Here is a 12034-nt window from a genome sequence, read left to right on the forward strand (position 1 = left end):
CCAATCCTTTTTTGTTTGTGACCAACTTTTTACTCAGTTTTATCATTTTATTTTTCAGAGAGATTATCTTTGTATGCATTTATTTAATTGTTTTTGTACCTGCAAGGTTGCAGGTACAAGCTTATTTCTCCAAAATGTTGTGTACACATTTGTTTACATCACTGTTAGTGAGCATTTCTCCTTTGCCAAGATAATCCATCCACCTGATAGGTGTGGCATATCAAGAAGTTGACTAAACAGCATGATGATTACACAGGTGCACTTTCTGCTGGGGACAGTAAAAGGACACTAAAATGTGCAGTTTTGTAAAACACAATGCCACAGATGTCTAAAATAGGAGGGAGCATGCAATTGGCATGCTGACTGCAGGAGTGTCCACCAGAGCGGTTGCCGGAGAATTGAATATTAATTTCCATAAGCCTCCTCCAACGTTGTTTTAGAGATTTTGGCAGTACGTCAAACTGGCCTCACAACTGCAGACCACTTGTAACCATGCCAGCCCAGGACTTCCACATCCGGCAGCTTCACCTGTGGGATCATCTGAGACCAGCTACACGGACAGCTAATGAAACTGAGTAGTATTTCTGTATGTAATAAAGCGCTTTTGTGGTGAAAAACGAATTGTGATTGGCTGGGCCTGGTTTCCCAGTGGGCGGGCCTGGGTCTCAAGTGGCAGGCCTATATAAAAAGGAGTTAGCCAGTAATGTGTATGTATCTTTCAAATCTTGGAATGTTCTCAAACCATCACTGTCCATGATATTGGTAAGGGTATGGACTCCACATTTGGAACAATGGGGGGGAATGCAAAAGACCGCCCTCCAGATTGCAAGCCAATATTGGAGTATGGGCATGCCATTTTGATGTCCAGTTACATTGCAATGTTATAAAAGTTACAATGTGGCACCAAATGGAAATTGTGTGAGCAGTAATAGGACCAAAGTGTAGTTTACACTCTTAAGGGATATATCAGTGAAGACCACCTGTTCCAGGGCAATAGGAGACACCAGGGGGCAGAATAATCATTTCTAAACCAATTCAGGATGGGATAAAATGCTAGCGCCTGGAAATACATTTTAAAGTTTGGTACGGATATTCCTCCTCCTTGACATCTTTATCAAGGGAGCGAATAATTTCAGATGTGACTTTTTTTTCAAATCTATAAAATGGAAGTGTCTGCTATGTGGCATAGTCTAGTTAGATGTGTGATGAACGATGGTAATAAATTCTGAAAATGATGATACAGGATGAATGGAGGATGCTAGAATACTGTAGCTTTAGCAGAGCCACAACAGAAAACCGTTATCTAAGACTTCTTCTTCCCTGCGTTTATTCAGAGTTGGTCGAACTACTGGCTACTTGCTGTACATGCTCCATCTCAATGCCTGTTTCTACTATGTGGCGTCAGTGTACCTTGGCATCGGCACCTCCAAATGGGTCTACGATGGAGATGGAACCGCGTACGTATTTTATTGTGTAGAGTATATAGGGTTTCAGATTTGCCAGGTTTTCCTGAAATCCTGGTAAGAGGACTCCAGCTGTCCTGCTTATTCTCTCCTGATTTTGGGAATATTCCAACTGGGACTTCTGGTAAAACCTGGGGATTTTGAGGAAATGAACAGAATTTTGCATCCTGAGGAGTAAAATGTTCTATACTTCCAATATAGTCTCTTGTCTCCGAGACTTCTGTTACAGTTTCTCAATATGTAGTTTTCCCTGAACCAGTGTCTCCAATGCCTTCACTGTGGATTAGGGGTTTGAGTAACCGTCTTCTTTCCCACAGGTACCTGCGTTGTTATTACTTCGCTGTTCGTAGTCTGATCAACATCGGGGGTCTTCCTGAGCCTGGCACTGTGTTTGAGATCTGTTTCCAGATGACCAACTTCTTTACTGGTGTCTTTGTGTTCTCCAGTTTGATTGGACAGGTACAGTATCACTTCTAAAGACATGCAGAATGCAATCCAGGCAAGAGGCAGCCATCCTCTTGTAACAATTATGATTGTGGTAAATTCCATTTCAATCCAGGAAGTCAACTGACATTGCAAATCAAATTTCTTTTAAATGAGGAAATGGACTAAAATGTCATTCTGGAATTGACTAGATTGAAATGGAATTGACCCCAACACTGGTTTGTTGTGTGGTCCTGGATTGAAAGTATTTCATTGGTTTCTTCTGGTACAGATGAGAGATGTCATCGGGGCTGCCACGCAGGGCCAGACATATTTCCGGGCCTCCATGGACGGCTGTGTGGAATACATGAACACTTTCACCATCCCCGACTTGGTGCAGAACAGAGTACGCACCTGGTACAACTACACCTGGGACGCCCAGGGAATGCTGGGTAAGCAATAAATAATAGTGGGGAATAAATTCATCTTGACTCCATGCTGTCATAATTGTGCTGTAAATAACGTTAAAATGTCATTTTATGGCAAATCATCAATTAACATGGTGTACATTTGCTCTGTAGTAATGTCTTGAAAAAATGTTTCTTCCTCTAACATCTCTCCCTACTCTCTCTCCAGACGAGTCTGTACTGCTGGAGCAGATGCCTCTTGTAATGAGAACAGCCATTGGTGTGGATGTAAACTTTGCCACCTTCGATAAAATTGCTCTTTTTCAGGTAAATATAGGTGGAAATTAACATGTCATTATGCCAACAGGCAACTAACAGCCCACCTGCATGACCCTCTGAACGTTGGCTAAATGTTATCTGACTGTTTTCTCAATGTCTCTATTCCCAAGGGCTGTGATAAGCAGATGTTGGTAGACATGTTGCTGAGGCTCAAGTCTATTATATATCTACCTGGGGACTTTGTGGTGAAGAAGGTGAGTGTATGGGATTGTCACTGTTGCATAATATACTCAATATGTATTTTCTTTATACACTTTGATCACAGGAGGTTGGTGGCATGTTAATTGGGGAGGATGGGCTCATGGTAATGGCTGGAGCGGAATAGGTGGAACGGTATGAAATACATCAAACACATGGTTTCCATGTGTTTGATGTCATTCCATTCGCTCCATTCCAACCATTATTATGAGCCGTTCTCCACTCAGCAGCCTCCACTGACTTGGATTTGAGTCTTTTTCAAAACAATACAGCGAAAAAAGCAACAGAAACAATGAAACTGAAGAATAAATAAAAGCAAACAGAAGATGCCATCCAATACATACTGAATAATATATAAGGTATAGAGAGTTGTATTGTTAACAAGATATTAGTAAATCAGGTCTTACTGGTTTGTGAATATCCATTTGTCCCAGTTACTTTCAAATACAGGTTTTTGGAGTCTTAAAGCACATGTCAAGCTTTCCATATTAAAGATTTCTTGGATTATACTTTGCCATTCTTAACATTTTGGGCTTCTACTTTATACCAGTTCCTGGTGATGGCTTTTCTAATTGCAGCAAGGATCACTTTTATCAGGTATCTGTCACTGCCCATCACATTCTCTGGAACCTTACCAAGGTACATTACAGTTCTAGGGACTTCATATACTAGGACATCTTTTAACACTGAACACACATAATCCCAAAAACAATGACATCTTCTGACATTCCCCAAAACAATGGGTGTGGTTAGCATCCACATGGTCCCACAGCCGCCAGCATGGCTGTTGTATGCCTAGCTGTTGACTTTTCATTATAGGAGTGATAAAAAAAAAGCCAATATTTTTTTCCAACAAAACTCTCTCAATGTTCTTGAGTTTGTAGAAGTACATTGAGTACTGCATCTATTGTCCCAGTCTTCCTCTGAGATATCTATATTCAGTTCCTTTTCCCAATTTTACTTTAATATAAAGAGTTGAGTCTTTTCTAGAGGCTATCTGGCCATGACAAAGTAAAGAGATTATCTTGGACATTGCCTGATTTATATGCATTTCAAATCACATGGTTAGTCATATTTGGTTTGGTATTGAAGAATACATTTCTCTCTTCTTCAAAATAGTCCCTTAACTGTAAGTATCTGAAGAAATCTTGGTTTTCCATATTTCTCCTTTTAAATTCTGAAAACCTAAGAATTCTCCATCTTCTACAATGTTACAAAGTTCTGTAATGCCTCTCTCAGGTCATTCCTTATTTTTTAAAATCATAGATACCTGGTTTAAATTTTGGATCAAAACGCAAACCATTTCAACATTCCTGTTAATGTCCCAAATGTGTCTTTATCCCCAGCTACAGACTGGATTGGGCGACCTTGAACGGCAGCCTCAATATCTTTCCATATAGCACTGTATTGTGTCACACCAACACACTATTGGCCTAAATTGTGCAGCTAAGTAATATTCCCTAAGATTAGGTAGTGCCATCCCCTTTGTCTTTAGGGAGCTGAAGAGTGTAATATCTAATCCTTGGTTACCTCCAAATGTACTGTGATATTAATTGTTTCAGGGGGACTGCAACTGATAGAGACTGGAATAGGTAAAGCAATCTGGGGAAAATATTAATTAAACTGTCTCTATTATAGAGCTGAAATCTAAATGAAGAAGGGACCATCTTTCTACTGTATATTTTTAGGAATATTTAGGATAAATTGGTTTTAATAATTTGGTATATACACTGAGTGTGCAAAACATTATGAACACCTGCTCCTTTCATTACATAGACTAACCAGGTGAAAGCTATGATCCCTTATTGTCACTTGTTCAATCCATTTCAATAAGTGTAGATGAAGGGTAGGAGGGTTTTATAAGCCTTGAGACATTGTGTATGCGTGCCATTCAGAGGGTGAATGGGCAAGACAAAATATTTAAATTCCTTTGAACAGGGTATGGTGGTTGTGCTGGGCAAACCCATTTGTGTCAAGAACTGCAACGTTGCAGGGTTTTTCACACTCAACAGTGTGTATCAACAATAGTCCACCACCAAAGGACATCCAGCCAACTTGAAAATTAGCTGTTTACTTTGCAAGCTCATCAGCAATTGGGCAACGATTACTAGCATAGGTCTACTGATATTTTGGTATGTAACAATTGCTTGAAATTGATCATTTACTTATGAAGCATGCATTTGGATTTTAAAAAAATGAATTACACAACATGACCATCTCATTACAAAATTAATATGGAGTTGGTCAGTTTACAGTTTGCTGCTATAACTGCCTCCACTCTTCTGGGATGGCTTTCCACTAGATGTTGGAACATTGCTGCGGGGACTTGCTTCCATTCAGCCACTAGACCATTAGTGAGGTCAGGCACAGATGTTGGGCGATTAGGCAGTCAGCATTCCAATTCATCCCAAAGGTGTTCGATGGGGTTGAGGTCAAGGCACTGTGCATGCCAGTTAAGTTCTTCCACACTGACCTCGACAATCCATTTCTGTATGGACCTCGCTTTGTGCACAGGGGCATTGTCATGCTGAAACATGAAAGGGCCTTCCCCAAACTGTTGCCACAAAGTTAGAAGCAGAGCCACTGCTCCAGAGTCTAATGGTGGCACGCTTTACACCACTCCAGCCTATGCTTGGCATTGAGCATGCTGATCTTAGGCTTGTGTACGGCTGCTCGGCCATGGAAACCAATTTCATGAAGCTCCTGACAAACAGTTCATGTGCTGACGTTGCTTCCAGAGGCAGTTTAGAACTTGGTGGTGAATGTTGCAACCGAGAAAAGACGATTTTTACGCGCTATGCGCTTCAACACTCGGCAGTCACGTTCTATCAGCTTGTGTGGCCTACCACTTTAAGGCTGAGACATTGTTGCTCCCAGACTTTCCACTTCACAATAACAGCACTTCCAGTTTACCGGGGAAGCTCTAGCAGGGCAGAAATTTGACAAACTGACTTGTTGGAAAGGTGGCATCCTATGACAGTGCCACACTGAAAGTCACTGAGCTCTTCAGTAAGGCCATTCTACTTCCAATGTTTGTCTATGGAGACTGCATGGCTTTGTGCTCAATTTTATGCAACGGGTGTGGCTGAAATAGCTCAATCCACTAATTTGAAAAGGTGTCCACATACTTTTATATATATAGTGTATTACTGTGCCGAAGACGTACCATAGGCGCGGCTCTTAACTTGCGCTCTCCAAACTACCGCCAGTGGAGAGTGCTTTTTTTCTCTTGTTGAAATGCTTGCTCTCACACATTTAAAATGCATAGGCCGGCCCCATGTGGTAAATCTATATTCCATCTCATACTACAATAACTGCTGGCGTTTCATCATTCCATCCCCGTACAGTTTACTGCAACACAGACATTTCTGTTTGATAGGCATACGATAGTGTTATGTAGCCAACCATTTCTTACCCTCAGTGGGCACAATGTTTATTCTGCACATGAATGTTCACAAGACTCATGGAGGTAGAAGTTCTGTTTATTAAATTCAATGTTTTAGTTTTCTTTGTTCATATTTCCCGGGTTATGTCAGAGTTCTGTGTCCTATGTCTCTGTCATTCTGGTTGTGCGTAATAAGAGCGTGTAATAAGCTATGTGGACTGCACTCCACACGTTGGAGTCGTTGAATAAGATAAAATGATTGTTTCGTATATGCATGATGTTGGAATATCATTAATAATCAGTGCTTGACTTGGGCAGTCCCTCATCAGAGCTGAGTACAGCCATCTCAAATGTTCTACTGCTTGAACTCCTGTTCGTCTTATAGAATATTAGCTCAAAAGAATTGTGGAGCTCCTGAACCTAAATATAAACAGTACAGGCACCCTGCACCTATTTCAGCCCAAGTCAAGCCCTGATAATAATAATTTAGTCTGATTTAAGACTTAATATACCAATGTAACAATGGATGTGGAAATGGCATTTTACATTGCAGAACCAGTTTATTGGTTGTAATTGCCAATTGGGTAATTGTATGGTCCTGGGGTCCCTATTTTACAATTACATAATTAAAATGTGTTATAGACAAAGTCATGAAAAGGGCTGTCTGGCAGACTCAATAAATTGATAAAAGTTTGTAGTTGAACAAGTCCTTGCATGTATGGATTTTTTTTTAGAGGCTTGCTCTTAGAATGCACGACTTGGACTTGACTTGAGTCTAAACCCATTCTACTTGGGACTCGATTTTAGACTCAGACCTTGTGACTTGCTTGTGACTTGGCGTCAACATGGGCCAGCATCCCTGTGGAACGCTTTCGACACCTTGTCCATGCCCTGATGGCATATTCTTCCAGAATGTTCATTAGTTTTGGGAAGCAAGTGTTAGGGTCAGTCAATTTTATGCTCTATGATGCTAATACCTTGAAAATCATAATTTTGCTTTATCACTCTGCTCAATGTACAAGGCAATAACTCAGATGAGGTGCAACATCCCTGACGTGTGCCACATTGTAAAGTTATTTTATTTGTCAGATGGCCATTCACTTTAATGACAAATGTTTTTAAAATATTGGATTGCGTCCTTTTTAAAGCCAAATCTCTAAAATGAACGCTAAATGCCTTTTCTGCATCTAAATGGACCAATAAGTGCATTCTCTTAAACTTATTTATGATATGTAGTTATCTTGGGTTTGACGGCCTCTAATAGACCCAGTTTGGTCCAACTCAATTTGATCCGATAAAGGTTTCAAGTCTCTTGGTAATAACCGAGGTGTATAGCTTATAGTCATCGAGATTGGCCTATAATTACTGATATGTTCTTTGTCTTTACCCTCTTTTGGTATGACAGTTATGATGGCTTTCTTCCATGAGGGAGGGGCTTCTTCCTTTTTAAAGGTCCAATACGTCACCCTGTGATTTTAAACTAAACTCAGCAAAAAAAGAAACATCCCTTTTTCAGGACCCTGTCTTTCAAAGATAATTCATAAAAATCCAAATAGCTTCCCAAACCTTCATTGTAAAGAGTTTAAACACTGTTTCCCATGCTTGTTCAATGAACCATAAACAATTAATGAACATGCACCTGTGGAACTGTTGTTAAGACACAGCTTACAGACGGTAGGCAATTAAGGTCACAGTTATGAAAACGTAGGACACCAAAAGAAAGATTCCCAGGGTCCCTGCTCATCTGCGTGAACGTGCCTTAGGCATGCTTCAAGGAGGCATGAGGACTGCAGATGTGGCCAGGGCAATAAATTGCAATGGAAGTACTGTGAGACACCTAAGACAGAGCTACATGGAGACAGGATGGACAGCTGATCGTCCTCGCAGTGGCAGACCACGTGTAACAACACCTGCACAGGATCGGTACATCCAAACATCACAGCTGCGGGACAGGTACAGGATGGCAACATCAACTGCCCAAGTTACACCAGGAACGGACAATCCCTCCATCAGTGCTCAGACTGTCCGTAATAGGCTGAGAAAGGCTGGACTGAGGGTTTGTAGGCCTGTTGTAAGCCAGACATCTCCGGCAACAACGTCGCCTATGGGCACAAACCCACCGTTGCTGGACCAGACAGGACTGGCAAAAAATGCTCTTCACTGACGAGTTGCTGTTTTGTCTCACCAGGGGTGATGGTTGGATTTTGAGGTGGAGAGTCCGTCATGGTCTGGGGCAGTGTGTCACAGCATCATCAGACTGAGCTTGTTGTCATCGCAGGCAATCTCAAAGCTGTGCGTTACAGGGAAGACATCCTCCTCCCTCATGTGGTACCCTTCCTGCAGGCTCATCCTGACATGACCCTCCAGCATGACAATGCCACCAGCCATACTGCTCGTTCTGTGTGTGATTTCCTGCAAGACAGGAATGTCAGTGTTCCTCCATGGCCAGCGAAGAGCCCGGATCTCAATCCCATTGAGTACGTCTGGGACCTGTTAGATCGGAGGGTGAGGGCTAGGGCCATTCCCCCCAGAAATGTCCGGGAACTTGCAGGCGCCTTGGTGAAAGAGTGGGGTAACATATCACAGCAAGAACTGGAAAATCTGGTGCAGTCCATGAGGAGGAGATGCACTGCAGTACTTAATGCAGCTGGTGGCCACACCAGATACTGACTGTTACTTTGGATTTTGATCCCCCATGTTCAGGGACACATTATTCAATTTCTGTTAGGCACATGTCTGTGGAACTTGTTCAGTGTATGTCTCAGTTGTGAATCTTATGTTCATACAAATATTTACACAAGTTTGCTGAAAATAAACGCAGTTCACAGTGAGAGGACGCTTCTTTTTTTGGTGAGTTTACATTTTCCAATCTGTGTTCTGTTTGATCGTTTTCTTCTGTAGGGTGACATTGGTAAAGAGATGTACATCATAAAGGGTGGAGAGGTGCAGGTGGTTGGTGGACCAGATAACTCCATTGTGTTTGTGACGCTGAAGGCCGGCTGTGTGTTTGGAGAAATCAGGTATTATCATTACAATACAATATTCCAATGTAATAATATTAACCTCCAGTAGAAGAGCTTCCCACTGGGCAAAAACTGGTTGAATCGAAGTTCGTTTCCAAGTCATTTCAACCCAAAGAATCTGTGATAGACCTTGAATCAACATAGAAAACTGATTATATGTTTTTTTAAAGTCAATGTAAGGTTATATATATATATTTTTTTCTTCGGCAAATTCACATTAGTTGACAATACAAACAAATGTAAATCAAAATCAGATGTTGAACTGTTGTCTGTGCCCAGTGGGTTACTATTACAGATGAATTTCTAAGTGTGAGTGTTGGTCGAGGATCTTCAGAGCTCTGAATCGGTGCTCTTCCTCAGTCTGCTACAGTCTGCCAAAGATGGCGGGAACAGAAGGACTGCTAACGTAAAAGCTCATGGCTTTGTCAACCTTTTTGTCCTGGATAAGAAAGACCTGGTTGACATCTTGGTCCACTACCCAAATTCCCAGAGAGTGCTGGCCAAGAAAGGAAGGTAAGTTTTTTTGCGTGAGCTAGCTAATGTATGAGACCTATACTAAGAATGAGCAAAGTTAGACTTACCAGAATTAAATCAAGTTCTGTGTGTTTTTAATCAACCGCTCTGCAAGATTGTGATCGTTGTGTCTCTGAGATTGTTGACTGTTGTGAGTCTGCTCTGAAAGGAAACTGATGAAGGCGAAGGGTCCAGCTGGTGCTAAGGGTGAGGTTGACAAGACGAAAGGAATGGCGCTGTTTGGACCCAAACCCCCCACTCCTAAAATGGCGCGCATCTTTGGAGGCTTTGGCAAAGGAGGCTTCTTGGAGAAACTCAAGGTACAGTTCAGCTACAGCTCCCTTTACATTATTATTACGCACTACGACAGAGCACCCACTAACAAGCTATAGCTCGACATTGCAGCATGCCCCTGTTGTTGAACAGACTGTGTTCAATATTGAGGGCATGCACCCCCAAGTTGAGCACTGTTACCGGGATACAGTGCTGTAAAAAAGTATTAGCCCCCTTTCTAATTTAGCATATTTTTGATATTGAATGTTATCAGATCTTCAACTAAAACATAACATTAGATAAAGGGAACCTGAGTGAACAAATAACACTTATTTCATAAACAAAGTTATGCAACACTCAATTCCCCTGTGTGAAAAAAGTAACTCTTACACTCACTAACTGGTTGGGCCACCTTTACCGGCAATGACTCCAACCAAACGCTTCTTGTAGTTGTTGATCAGTCTCTCACGTTGTTGTGGAGGAATTCTGACACACTCTTCCATGTAGAATTGCTTTAATTCAGCAACATGTGGGTTTAAGCATGAACTGCTCGTTTCAAGTCCTGCCACAACATCTCAATTGGGATTAGGTCTGGATTTAGACTAGGCCATTCCAAAACATCAAATTTGTTGCTTTTTAACCATTTTCATGTAGACTTTTGTTTTACGGCCTCCTGTAGAATTCTCTGATATAGAAGGAACCATGAATTCTGCTCTGTTAGGCAAGTCGTCCAGGTCCTGAGGCAACGAAGCATCCCCAAACCATCACACAACACCAGCATGCCTGACCGTTGGTATAAAAGGTTCTTACTGTGGAATGCAGTGTTTGGTTTTCGCCAGGCATAATGGGACCAATCCGTCTGTGAGCTGAAGCGCAGCTGGGTCATGCAGCAAGACAATGATCCAAAACACACAATCAAGTCTACATGAAAATGTCTAAAAACCAACAAATTTGAAGTTTTGGAATGGCCTAGTCAAAGTCCAAACCTAATCCCAATTGAGAGGTTGTGACAGGACTTGAAAACCACATGTCGCTGAGTTACAGCAGTTCTGCATGCAAGATTGGGCCAAAATTCCTCCAGTGATGTGAGAAACTAATCAACAACTACAGGAAGCATTTGGTTGCAGTGATTGCAGCTAAAGGTGGCAATTACTTTTTCACACAGGGGAATTGGGTGATGCCTAACTTTGTTAATAAAATAGGTATCCATTTTCTTGTTATTTGTAAACTCCGGTTCCCTTTAATATTAGGTTTTGGTTGAAGATCTGATAACATCCAGTATAAAGAAAATCAGAAAGGGGACAAATACCTTTTCACGGCACTGTAGATGCGATCTGGCTTAGGTGATCAACTCTTAGATCTCATACAGTATTTGATTTATAAGGATAAAGGCTACCTACAGTAGAAATATCTATGACTGAGGTTCATGTTCTCTTTCTTTCCAGGCTGCACAAGCGAAGGAGCAGCAGGGGAAGTAAAAGAGTAGAGGGTGAGACATCTGATCCTTTACTTGGATCCGCCATCTTTGTTTATATTCCTCTACTGCACTGGAGTGTATTCATTAGTACACACCGCAGCAAAAACGTTTAGCAATGTGTTAGAAATATTTTTGTTTCGATTGATCTCAGAACCAAATTTTGCGTGCGTTGTTGACAATTTATTATGCTTTGATTAGTCAGTGAGTTCTGATCTCTGTGCTGTTAGCCAATATGATGGAGAATACCAGCATGTTAAACTTTGTACACTGTAAATAGTACTTTTCATAAAAGTATTAAAATGTTTACTACAACTACAGTGTCTTATCTTTTTAATTTCAGTTAACGAGCCCAATTACGATCTTTTTTCCAATCACATCAGATATTTTTTTGAGCTGATCCGATTAGTCAAAAGACCAATTAATGAAATTAAGAATTGAGCAGCCTTTGTAAACGCAACCTTAGAATCCTACGGAATCAATGTAACATTAAAAAAAACAAGTTTTTTTCCCACCTAAGAAAGATGACACACACA

The 12034-nt window shown here is 41.2% G+C and overlaps 1 protein-coding gene across 1 annotated transcript in view; it reads left to right on the forward strand.

Moving 5' to 3' along the window:
• LOC139420393 (cyclic nucleotide-gated channel beta-3-like) overlaps positions 1 to 11813 on the forward strand; it is a 37128-nt gene extending 25315 nt beyond the window's left edge. Inside the window, exons 10-18 of the mRNA XM_071170445.1 lie at positions 1335 to 1457; positions 1781 to 1922; positions 2179 to 2338; positions 2523 to 2620; positions 2743 to 2826; positions 9117 to 9235; positions 9599 to 9751; positions 9921 to 10071; positions 11470 to 11813. Coding sequence (XP_071026546.1) covers positions 1335 to 1457; positions 1781 to 1922; positions 2179 to 2338; positions 2523 to 2620; positions 2743 to 2826; positions 9117 to 9235; positions 9599 to 9751; positions 9921 to 10071; positions 11470 to 11502 — 1063 coding nt within the window. The 3' untranslated portion in view covers positions 11503 to 11813. The remainder of the gene's footprint in view (positions 1 to 1334; positions 1458 to 1780; positions 1923 to 2178; positions 2339 to 2522; positions 2621 to 2742; positions 2827 to 9116; positions 9236 to 9598; positions 9752 to 9920; positions 10072 to 11469) is intronic.
• Positions 11814 to 12034: the final 221 nt, after the last annotated feature.

This window comes from Oncorhynchus clarkii, chromosome 11, assembly GCF_045791955.1.
Source record: "Oncorhynchus clarkii lewisi isolate Uvic-CL-2024 chromosome 11, UVic_Ocla_1.0, whole genome shotgun sequence".
In the NCBI taxonomy this organism is placed as follows: domain Eukaryota; kingdom Metazoa; phylum Chordata; class Actinopteri; order Salmoniformes; family Salmonidae; genus Oncorhynchus; species Oncorhynchus clarkii.